This window comes from Rhinoraja longicauda, chromosome 24 (assembly GCF_053455715.1).
Source record: "Rhinoraja longicauda isolate Sanriku21f chromosome 24, sRhiLon1.1, whole genome shotgun sequence".
Lineage (NCBI taxonomy): Eukaryota > Metazoa > Chordata > Chondrichthyes > Rajiformes > Arhynchobatidae > Rhinoraja > Rhinoraja longicauda.
Window position 1 is genome coordinate 19595902 of NC_135976.1, and position 12466 is coordinate 19608367.

General features: G+C 55.6%; 1 protein-coding gene across 1 annotated transcript in view; it reads left to right on the forward strand.

Annotated features, from left to right (window-relative positions):
• The window catches only part of LOC144605554 (cell adhesion molecule 2-like), a 15514-nt gene that overhangs the window by 2326 nt on the left and 722 nt on the right, over window positions 1-12466 (forward strand). Inside the window, exons 2-5 of the mRNA XM_078420967.1 lie at window positions 7130-7279; window positions 8229-8381; window positions 10310-10447; window positions 11803-11973. Of these exons, the coding sequence (XP_078277093.1) occupies window positions 7130-7279; window positions 8229-8381; window positions 10310-10447; window positions 11803-11973 (612 nt within the window). The remainder of the gene's footprint in view (window positions 1-7129; window positions 7280-8228; window positions 8382-10309; window positions 10448-11802; window positions 11974-12466) is intronic.

Consider the following 12466-nt stretch of genomic DNA (forward strand, 5'->3'; position numbering starts at 1 on the left):
ATTGTGTGTGTGTGTGTGTGTGTGTGTGTGTGTGTTACGCAGTGATTGTGTGTGTGTGTGTGTGTGTGTGTGTGTGTGTGTGTGTGTGTGTGTGTGTGTTACGCAGTGATTGTGTGTGTGTGTGTGTGTGTGTGTGTGTGTGTGTGTGAGAGAGAGAGGGGATTATGACAGCTAGGTTGTGTCGCCTGTGTGCAAGAGAGGGATTGTGTGTGCTGTGTTCAAGAGGGATTGTTTATGTTAGAGGATTCTTTGTGTGTGTGTCAGAGAGGGATTGTGAGATTTGAGTGTGAGGGATTGTTTATGTTTCGTGTGTGTGCGTGTGTTTTAGGGAGAGATTTTGAGATGTGTGTATAGTAGTTCAGAGAGATTTTGTATTCGAGAGGGAATGTGAGGTGTTTGTTAGACAGGAATTGTGTAGTGTGTTAGAGGGGGTTGTGTGTGAATTTTTGTTGGACAGAGATCATGTTGGACAGAGATTGTGAGGAGTGTGTTTTAGAGGAGGGGTGTGTGTGTGTGTGTTGGAGGGGGTTGTGTGTGTTGGACACAGATTGTGTGTGTGTGTGTGTTGGAGGGGGGTTGTGTGTGTTGGAGGGGGGTTGTGTGTGTTGGAGGGGGATTGTGTGTGTTGGACACAGATTGTGGGTGTGTGTTGGAGGGGGGTTGTGTGTGTTGGGGGGGTTGCGTGTGTTGGGGGGGTTGCGTGTGTTGGACACAGATTGTGTGTGTGTGTTGGAGGGGGGGTTGTGTGTGTTGGAGGGGGGTTGTGTGTGTTGGAGGGGGGTTGTGTGTGTTGGAGGGGGGTTGTGTGTGTTGGAGGGGGGTTGTGTGTGTTGGAGGGGGGTTGTGTGTGTTAGAGGGGGGTTGTGTGTGTTGGAGGGGGGTTGTGTGTGTTGGAGGGGGACTGTCAGAGTCTGTGCACAGACGGCGGTGAAGGCCAAGTCATTTGGTGTTTTAAGGCAGATATTGACAGATTATTGATTAGTATGGGTGTCAGGGTTATAGGGAGAAGGCAGGATAATGGGGTTGAGAGGGAAAGGTAGATTAGCCATGATTGAATAGCAGAGTAGATGATGGGCCAAATGGCCTAATTTTGCTCCTTTGGCTTATGAACATGTTAGAGGAGGAGTGTGTGTGTTTGAGAGGGATTGGGTGTGTTCAGGGGTTCTGTGTGTGTATTTGAGGGGTCTGGTGAGTGTGGGAGGGGCGTTGTGCTTGTGTTAGATCGGGATTGTGTGTGTGTTTGTGCAGTTTATAGAGGAATTGTGTGTGTTAGTGATGGATTGTGCATGTGTATGTTAGTGAGGGATTGTGTGTTAGTGGGGTCTGTATGTGTGTGTGTCACATATGGATGGTGTGTGTTTTTATTTTTGTTGGGGGGGTTGTGTGTGTGTTTATTGGAGGGGGATTGTGTGCTGGGTTGCAGGTTGTGTGTGTGCATTAGAGGCAGATTGTGTGTGTGCTAGAGAGGCTTTGTGATTTTGTGTGTGTTAGTTGTGCGTGTGTGTGTCAGTTAGAGGGGAATTGTGTGTGTTAAAGGGGTTCTGGATGTATTTGAGGGGTATGGGTGTGTGTCTGGTGGAGGGGGTTTGTGTGTGAGAGATAGTGATTGTGTGTGTGTGTTAGAGAGGAAGTGTATGTGTGTCGGAGGGGGACTGTGTATGTGCACGTGTGTTTGTTGGGGAGGGATTGTGTGTATGTTGGGGGACTGTGTTAGTGGGTGACTGTGTGTATGTCAGTGGGGGACTGTGTGTGTGTGTTAGTGAGGGACTGTGTGTATGTCAGTGGGGGACTGTGTGTGTGTTAGTGGGGGACTGTGTGTATGTCAGTGGGGGACTGTGTGTGTGTGTGTGTTAGTGGGGGACTGTGTGTGTGTTAGTGGGGGACTGTGTGTGTGTTAGTGGGGGACTGTGTGTGTTAGTGGGGGACTGTGTGTGTGTTAGTGGGGGACTGTGTGTGTGTTAGTGGGGGACTGTGTGTGGGTGTGTAAATGGGGGACTGTGTTTTTGTTGGAGGGGTATTGTGTGTTTGTCTTAGAAGAGTTGTTTGTTAGAGAGGGTTGTGTGTGTGTGTTGGATAGCAATTGTGTGTGTGTGTGCGCTAGATAGGGATTACATAGAAACATAGAAAATAGGTGCAGGAGTAGGTCATTCGGCCCTTCGAGCCAGCACCGTCATTCAATATCTGAATACCTCACTGACTACTACAACCGCACTCTCTCCTCCTGCCTCGACCAGCTTGCACCTATAAAAACCAAAATAGTTTCCTTCACCCACTCTGCTCCCTGGTTTACCCCTGAACTCCGCGTGATGAAAACTCATGCCCGCCAACTTGAAAGACTCCGCAACAAAACAGGTCTCACAATTCACTCCCAAGCCTACAAAGACCACATACAGCACTATAAAGATGCCCTCTCCCGCGCCCACTCCACCTACCACTCTCAAATAATTCACTTTGGCTCCGGAAACCTAAAAACACTCTTCTCAACAATAAACAAACTCCTCAGCCCCCTGGACACCATCTCCCAATCATTCACAGTTGACAAATGCACCACTTTCCTTTCATTCTTCCAAAGCAAAATAGACAACATCTACAGCACCTTAACCACCAACGCACCTGCTCCCCCTCAAACCACCTGCCCCCCCTTATCCTGTCAGCCCCTGCCTCAGTTCTCCCCAATCTCCACCACCGACCTCTCTGACCTCTTCACAGGAATAAAAACTGCCACCTGCTCTCTGGACCCCATCCCCTCCAGCTTTGTCAAGGCCTGCCTTCCTGCTCTCTCTCCACTTATCACTGCAACAATAAACTCCTCCCTGTCCACCGGCATCGTCCCGCCATCCCTCAAAATCGCTGCTGTCACCCCCATTCTGAAAAAACCTGGTCTAAACCCTGACACCCCAAACAACTTCAGACCAATCTCCAACCTGCCCTTTCTGTCCAAAGTTTTGGAACGTGCTGTAGCTTCCCAACTCAAATATCACCTCTCTACCAATAACCTGTATGAAACTTTCCAATCCGGATTCCGCTCCAACCACTGTACTGAAACTGCGCTCCTCAAAATCACAAACGACATTCTCCTCTCCTCCGACACTGGCAACCTCAACATCCTCATCCTACTTGACCTCAGCACCGCCTTTGACACCATAAATCACTCCATTCTCCTCACCCGACTTGAAACCTCCCTTAACATCACCGGCACAGCCCTATCCTGGTTCAAATCTTACCTCTCTGACAGACACCAGTTCATCTCCATTAACAACTGTAAATCCCCCACCGCTCCCCTCCCCCAAGGTGTCCCCCAAGGCTCAGTCCTTGGCCCCCTCCTCTTCATCCTCTACCTGTTCCCCCTTGGTCAATTAATCCGCCGTCATGGTCTCAACTTCCACTGCTTCGCCGATGATATCCAGCTCCTCATCTCCACCAAGTCAATCTCCCCCACCACACACTCTACACTGACAAACTGCATCACTGAAATAAAATCTTGGCTTCAATCAAACTTCCTCAAACTCAATTGCAACAAATCTGAAATCATCATCATTGGTCCAAAAACGCTCACCAAATCCACCCAAAACTTCATCCTCAACATTGATGGTCTCCCAGTATCCACCTCACCTCACATCCGGAATCTTGGAATCATCCTTGATCAAACCTTCTCCTTCGACAAACACATCAAACACATCACAAAGACAGCCTTCTTCCACCTCAAAAACATTGCCCATCTCCGTCCATCCCTCTCCTCCACAGCTGCAGAAACCCTCATCCACGCCTTCATCACCTCCCGTCTGGACTACTGCAACAGCCTCCTCTATGGCGCACCCTCAAAAATCATCAATGAACTTCAATACATTCAAAACTCCGCTGCCCGTCTACTCACACACACCTCGATCCGTGACCATATCACCCCCGTCCTTTATAAACTCCACTGGCTCCCCATCCCCCAGAGAATCCAGTACAAAATCCTCCTCATAACCTACAAAGCCCTCCATAACCTGGCCCCATCCTACCTGACCGACCTCCTCCACAGGCACACTCCCACCTGCACCCTCCGCTCTGCCGCTGCCAATCTCCTATCCCCCCACATCCGGACCAAACTCAGATCCTGGGGGGACAGGGCTTTCTCCATCGCTGCTCCCACCCTATGGAACTCACTACCCCAAACCATTAGAGACTCCTCCACACTCACCACATTCAAAACATCGCTGAAGTCTCACCTGTTCAGTACTGCCTTCAACCACTGAAGGTCACCTCACCTTCTGTCTCCTTTCTCTGTTCATTTATTTATTTACTTATTTATCTATTTATTCATTTCCCTATGTTCTCAAAATCTCTGTAAAGCGTCTTTGAGTATATGAAAAGCGCTATATAAATAAAATGCATTATTATTATTATTATTAATATGATCATGGTTGATCATCCAAAGTCAGTACCCCGTTCCGTTATGTTCTCCCATCCCTTGATTCTCTGAGCCCTAAGAACTAAATCTAACTCTCTTTTGAAAACATCCAGTGAATTGGCCTCTATTGCCTTCTTTGGCAGAGAATTCGACAAATTCAGAACTCTCTGGGTGAAAAAGTTTTTCCGCATTGGTCTTAAATGGCCTACCCCTTTTTTTAAACTGTGACCCCTGGTTCTGGACTCCCCCAACATCGGGAACATTTTTCCTGCATCTCCCAGTCCTCTAAGAAATATCTGAAATATGAAAAAAAAAAAAATTTTTTTTAAATGTTTCTATGATCCCCTCTCATCCTTCTAAATTCCAGTGAATACAAGCCCAGCTGACCCATTCTTTCATCATTCATCAGTCCCGCCATCCCGGGAATTAACCCGGTGACTACGCTGCACCCCCTCAATCACAATAATGTCCTTCCTCAAATTAGGAGACTAAAATTGCACACAATACTCCAGGTGCGATCTCACCAGGGCCCTGCACAACTACAGTAGGACTTCCTTGCTCCTAAACTCAAATCCTCTTGCAATGAAGGTCAACATGCCATTGGCTTTCTTCATTGCCTGCTGTACCTGCATGTTTACTTTCAGTGACTGATGTACAAGATGTTGCCTGACCCGCTGAGTTACTCCAGCATTTTGTGGTACCTTCGATTTGTACCAGCATCTGCAGTTATTTTCCTATACAAGCACACCCTGGTCTCATTGCACATCCACTTCTCCTAATCTGACGCCATTCAGATAATAATCTGCCTTCCCGTTCTTGCCTCCAAAGTGGATAACCTCACATTTATCCACATGTTTGTGTGTGTGTTACATGGGGATTGTGTGCGTGTGTGCGCGTTTGTGTATTAGAGAGGAACTAAGTATGTGTCTTTGTTAGGGAGGGAGTGTATGTGTGTGTGTTGGAGGGGGACTGTGTGTCAGAGAAGGATTGTGTGTGCGTGCATGCGTGCGTGCATGTGTCTGTATGTGTGTATTAGAGAGGAACTGAGCATGTGTCTTTGTTAGGGAGGAAGTGTGTCAGAGAAGGATTGTGTGTGTGTGTTAGAGAGAGATTGTGTGCGTGCATGTGTGTTTGTTAGTGAAGGGTTGTGTGTATGTTAGTGAGGGACTGTATTATGGACAGTGTGTGTTTTTATTTTTGTTAGAGGGGTTGTGTGTGAGTGCTTGTTTTTGTTAAAGGGGATGTTTATTAAAGAGATTGTGTGTCTGTGTTGCAGGGAAGTTGTGTATGTGTGTTAGAGAGGGATGTGTGTGTGTGTGTGTGTTAGATGGGACTGTGTGTGTGCTGGGAACTGTGTGCGTGCATGTGTATGTTAGAGAGGGGCTGTGTGTGTGTTAGATGGGACTGTGTGTGTTAGAGGCACATTGTGTGTGTGCTAGAGAGGATTTATGTGTGTGTTAGAAAGGGAATGTGTGTGTGTTTTTTTGTTAGAAGGGGATTTTATGTCTGTTTATTAGAGGTGGATTTTGTATATGCTTGTGTTAGACAGGGATTGTGTGTGTTTGTTTTTGTTAAAGGGGGGATTGTGTGTGTGTTGCAGGCGATTGTGTGTGTGTGCTCATGGGAGATGTGTGTGTTAAAAAGGGTGTGTGTGTTGGGGGGCTGTGTGTGAGTGTGTGTTTGTGTTAGAGGACTGTGTGTGTGTTAGATGGGGACAGTGTGCATGTAGACGGGACTGTGTGTGTGTTAGATGGGGAGTGTGTGTGTTAAATGGGGACAGTGTGTGTGTTAAATGGGGACAGTGTGTGTGTGTTAAATGGGGACAGTGCGTGCGTTAGATGGGGAGTGTGTGTGTTAGTCGTAGATTGTGTGTGTGTTAGTCGCAGATTGTGTGTGTGTTAGTCGCAGATTGTGTGTGTGCTAGAAAGGGAGTGTGTGTGCGTGTGCAAAAGGGGACTGTGTGTATGTTAGGGGACTATGTGTGAGAGGGAGATGTGTGTGTGTGTCTGTTAGAGGGGGTTGTGTGTGTCAAAGGGGTTCTGTGTGTAATTGAGGGGTATGGTGAGTGTGTTTCAGGGGCATTGTGTGTCAGGTGGAGGGGGTTTGTGTGTGAGTTATAGGGTGTTTGTGTGTGTATGTGTGTGTTAGAGCAGAAGTGTGTGTGCGTTAGAGAAGTGTATGTGACACACAGTCTCTCACAAGCACAGACTCTCACAAGCACAGTCTCTCACACACACCTTTCACACAGTCTCTCTCACACAGTCTCTCACACACACCTTTCACACAGTCTCTCTCACACAGTCTCTCTCACACAGTCTCTCTCACATAATCTCTCTCACATAGTCTCACACACACTCTATCACACACACACCGCTCACAGTCTCTCACAAACACAGTCTCTCACAAACACACAGTCTCTCTCACACATAATCTCTCACACACAGTCCAACTCTCCACCACCTTCCACCTTTCCTCCCCATCCCTCTCCCCTCCCTATCCCTCTCTCCTCTATCTCTCCTCCCCCTCCCCATCCCTCTCTCCACCACCCACCTCAGCCCCTCATCTCCCCTTTCTACCTTCTCTTCTCCCCACCTCATCACCCTACTCTCCACCACCTCCCCCCTCCCCCTCCCCCTCCCCCTCTCTTCTCCCTCCCTCCTCTCCCTCCCTCCTCTGCTTCCCGTTCGTCCACCCCCCCCCCCGGTCAGAGCTGACCCTCTTGCCCTGTGCCCGTAGATGTGGATGGTCTGTACCCTGTGACGGGGGACGAGGTGGTGCAGGAGGGGGGCATGGTGACCCTGCGCTGCACCGTGCAGGAGAACGACAACTCCTCACTCCAGTGGTCCAACCCCACTCAGCAGACCCTCTACTTCGACGAAAAGAAAGGTGGGGGTGGGGCGGAATCAGCGTGGTGGTGGGAGACCAGGCGGGTACGGGATGGGTGGGGCCGGGAGAGGGATGGGTGGGGCCGGGAGAGGGATGGGTGGGGATGGGAGGGATGGGTGGGGGCGGGAGAGGGATGGGTGGGGGCGGGAGAGGGATGGGTGGGGGCGGGAGAGGGATGGGTGGGGGCGGGAGAGGGATGGGTGGGGGCGGGAGAGGGATGGGTGGGGGCGGGAGAGGGATGGGTGGGGGCGGGAGAGGGATGGGTGGGGGCGGGAGAGGGATGGGTGGGGCCGGGAGAGGGATGGGTGTGGGCGGGGAGAGGGATGGGTGGGGATGGGAGAGGGATGGGTGGGGATGGGTGGGGATGGGAGAGGGATGGGTGGGGGCGGGAGAGGGATGGGTGGGGATGGGAGTGGGATGGGTGGGGGCGGGGGAGGGATGGGGGGTGAACAGTGGTGGGAGACCAGGCTGGTAGGGGGTGGCTGGGGGCGTGGGTCAACATGGTTAGGTGGGGAGTGTGTACAGTGGGTTGATGTGGGTGGGAGATGTAGGTGGGGTTGGGAGGGGTATGGGGAGTGGGGTGGAGGTTACGTGTGTGTGGGGGGGGGGATATGGTTGGGGTTGTGATACAGGTGGGGAGGGAGATGGGAGGGGGTAATAAAGGTGGGGTGGGTGGGTGGGGATGAGGGATCCGGGTGGGGGGGGGGGGGGTGAGGTGAGGTGGGGGGCTGGAACCGTCTCTGCGTTCACCCTGGTCCACCCCCCACCCGGGCAGTGTGTTTCCAGACTCTGCTCCTCCACGGGGCCAGGAGGAGGCCATTCTGCCCCTCTCTCCAGCCTGTTCCACTGGGCCGGGAGGTGCTAGTTCTGCTGTGTGGAAGAGCGGGGCTGTGGGGGGCGTGGTGGTGAGGGAGGGATTGCCGTTTAAGTTGTGGATCGTGTCGTGCAGCGCTGCGGGATAATCGCATCTCCTTGGTCTACTACTCCCGGCACGAGCTGACCATCAGCATCAGCAACATGACCCTGCGAGACGAGGGGGACTACACCTGCTCCATCTTCACCATGCCTGTCCGCACCACAGTGGCCAAGGTGGTTGTTCTGGGTAAGGAACCCTGCCCGCCACCCCCTTCCCCCCACCCCCCCCCCCACCCCACCCCCCCACCCACCAGTGGAACAGACCGCCGCGGCATGTCCGGACGGGAGACGAGGGTGAGGAAGCGTGGAGCGTGCAGGAGCAGCCCGTACAGCAGCGTTTCCCTGGGTGTCTCGGAGGCTGCTCATGTTGTGTGGGACCGGTTCCCTGGAAAGATCCCAGGCCTTGGGTCTGGCGAGCAATTCCAGCGGAGCGGGGGTAAGTAAGCCCGGTCAGAATCGCTCCACGCTCACGAGCTTCTCTGACACCCATCGTGTCAGGGGGAGGGACCGGCCACAACACCCCCTCCCCCCCGAGGAGCAGTGCATTGGCTGAAGGCAAGCTTAGTCCAGACGTTTAATAAATAGGTCATGTTAAAAACTAGACGGGAATCACGCGTGCCCCAGAAGCTGACGTGTCTGTGGAGACGGTACTTTGCCAGGAGATGACCACAGGGGGAGTGCTCTGTACACGGGGGGGGGGGGGGAGATGACCACAGGGGGAGTGCTCTGTACACGGGGGGGGGGGGGGGGGGGGTGGAGATGACCACAGGGGGAGTGCTCTGTACACGGGGGGGGGGGGGGGGGGGGAGATGACCACAGGGGGAGTGCTCTGTACACGGGGGGGGGGGGGAGATGACCACAGGGGGAGTGCTCTGTACACGGGGGGGGAGATGACCACAGGGGGAGTGCTCTGTACACGGGGGGGGGGGGGAGATGACCACAGGGGGAGTGCTCTATACACGGGGGGGGGGGGGGGGAGATGACCACAGGGGGAGTGCTCTGTACACGGGGGGGGAGATGACCACAGGGGGAGTGCTCTGTACACGGGGGGGGGGGGAGATGACCACAGGGGGAGTGCTCTGTACACGGGGGGGGGGGGGTGGAGATGACCACAGGGGGAGTGCTCTGTACACGGGGGGGGGGGGGGGGGGGGGAGATGACCACAGGGGGAGTGCTCTGTACACGGGGGGGGGGGGAGATGACCACAGGGGGAGTGCTCTGTACACGGGGGGGGAGATGACCACAGGGGGAGTGCTCTGTACACGGGGGGGGGGGGGGGAGATGACCACAGGGGGAGTGCTCTATACACGGGGGGGGGGGGGGGAGATGACCACAGGGGGAGTGCTCTGTACACGGGGGGGGGAGATGACCACAGGGGGAGTGCTCTGTACACGGGGGGGGGGGGGGAGATGACCACAGGGGGAGTGCTCTGTACACGGGGGGGGGGGGGGGAGATGACCACAGGGGGAGTGCTCTGTACACGGGGGGGGGGGGGGGAGATGACCACAGGGGGAGTGCTCTGTACACGGTGGGGGGGGGAGATGACCACAGGGGGAGTGCTCTGTACACGGGGGGGGGGGGGGGAGATGACCACAGGGGGAGTGCTCTGTACACGGGGGGGGGGGGGGAGATGACCACAGGGGGGAGTGCTCTGTACACGGAAGGGGGGGGGTGAGTATCTCTGCAGGGTCCTGAGATGGAGAAACCCCTGCCCCAATACAATCGACCTCCCGCGGCGACCAGCGTCCCCGTGGCATGGACACCGCGTGTTCCCTCTACAGGGACACGCGGGGCACGGACGTAGGCCCGGAACAGGGGCAGGCAGCCGACCTCTGTGTGGCGGCGACCACCCGCTGCCTGGACCCACGGACGGCCATCTTGGTCAGGCCCTGGAGCAGACCGACAGGGAGACCCCCTCCTCCCTCTCCACTCTGTACCGGGTGCCCAAAAATCAGAAGCGTAGGGCTAAAATGGATCCAAAATTTAAGGAGCAGCCCCTTCAGATAAGAAACGCGTGCCCTGGGGGTGTGTGCTGGGGCAGTGCAGAGAGAGCTTCACTCTGTGTCTGGCCCTTACCCCGGGAGTGTGTGACGGCCTGGTCTTTGTGTGCATCAGCTGCTCCCAAGAAGCCGGAGATTTCGGGATACATTGGGCCGATCGCAGAGGGCAGGACCATCACGCTGATGTGCAACACATCGGGCAGCAAACCGCTGGCCACCATCCGCTGGTTCAAGGGCAGCGAGGAGATGGAAGGTAGGTGTTGGCACGGCCCTCACCCTGACCCTGTCCCCACCCCTCACGCTGGGTGGCACACCCTCTCCCTATCCAGGGCTCTGCCCAGGCCTGCCCCAGGAGGGGAGTCTGCAACTGGAGGGGGGTGGTGGACAGAGAGGTGCGGGGAGTTTGGATGGGGAGGTGGGAGGCGCAGGGAGGTGGGGGTGGGGTAGGGCTGGGGAAATGGTGGATGGAGATGTGGGGGTGGGAATGGGCGTGTTTGAAGGTGGGGATGAGGAAGTGGAGGAGTTGGGGAGTGGGAGGTGGGGGGAGTGGGGATGGGAAAGTGGAGGTGTGGCGAGCAGGAGGTGGGGGGAGTGGGGACGGGGAAGTGGAGAGCGGGAGGTGGGGGAGGAAGTAGGGGGTGGGACGGGGAAGTGGAGGAGTGGGGAGTGGGAGGTGGGGGGAGTGGGGATGGGGAAGTAGGGGGTGGGACGGGGAAGTGGAGGAGTGGGGAGTGGGAGGTGGGGGGAGTGGGGAGTGGGAGGTGGGAGGTGGGGGGAGTGGGGAGTGGGAGGTGGGGGGAGTGGGGAGTGGGAGGTGGGAGGTGGGGGGAGTGGGGAGTGGGAGGTGGGGGGAGTGGGGAGTGGGAGGTGGGGGGAGTGGGGAGTGGGAGGTGGGGGGAGTGGGGAGTGGGAGGTGGGGGGAGTGGGGATGGGGAAGTAGGGGGTGGGACGGGGAAGTGGAGGAGTGGGGAGTGGGAGGTGGGGGGAGTGGGGAGTGGGAGGTGGGGGGAGTGGGGCTGAGGAAGTAGGGGGTGGGACGGGGAAGTGGGGGAGAATGCAATGTCCATCTGCCTCTTTCCCTCCTCTTTGGTTTTTTCCCAACATCCATCAATTCCACCTTCTCTCACTCCCCTCTTTCTCTCCTCCCTCCCCTTCTCCCACTCCCCTTTCCTTTTATCTCACCCCTCCCCTTCGTCTGGTTTTCATCCTCCCTCACTCTCCCTCTCTTTCCTTCACTCACTCCTCCTCCCTATCTGCCTACCTCAATCCTTCCCTTCTCCCTCACACCCTCTACCCCTTGCCCTCTCCCCTCTCTCTTCTCTCCAACTCTCCTTCCCCATTCCCCTCCCCCACTCTATCCCACCCTCTCTACCGCCTTCACCCTCCCTTCCTCGCTCCCCCGTGACTCACCCCTCCCCTCTTCTCCCTCACCTCTCTCCTCCCCCTCAATCTCTCCTCCCCCTTCTCCTACTCCACCGCTCCCCCTTCCTCCACCCCTCCCCGTCACCCTTCCTCTCGTACCCCGACTCCCCATCCCCTCATCCAACACTTCCTCATGTCTCCCCCCTTCATACCCTCCCCCCATCCCTTGCCCCCCCCCCCCCCAAGGCCACTACACGTACGAGTCGGACCCCGCTGACCAGCGGGCCTACGCTCTCAGCAACGTGGTCAACCTGACGGTGTGGCGGGACGACAATGGTGCTGTCATAGAGTGTGCGGTCAATCACCGCGCCTTGCGGCACAATGTCTACACCGCCCAGCAGAAGATCGAGGTCCACTGTGAGTGTCGGCAAGGGGAGGGGGGGGGGGGGCAGACGGGGAGGGGGGGGGCAGACGGGGAGGGAGGGGCAGACGGGGAGGGGGGGCGTCATCTCTCGGTACTCCCCGAGGCTCATACACACTCCCAATGGATCACAATGGAGCCACCCCTTCCGACGTACCCCACCCCCTCACAATGGACACCAGCACATCCAGTTCACCCGCACTGACCCCTTTGGTCGTTCACCCACACAAAGCCCGTCCCCAAAGACCCCACTCCTGCCCGTTCATCCACACCGCCCCCCTCCCAATGGGTCTGAGCCATTTTACATTCACCCCCACTGTCCACACCGCTCCCTTTGGCCAGATTGGGGGGGTGATTCATTCTGGGTGTTGGTGACAAGAGATTCCCTGATTCACCCATGACCCCGAGAGCCACAATCGCCCCTGCACCCACCCCTGGCCTTTGGTCCAGAGAGGAGGGTGGGTTTGGATCCAGGGGAGGGGGAGGGGG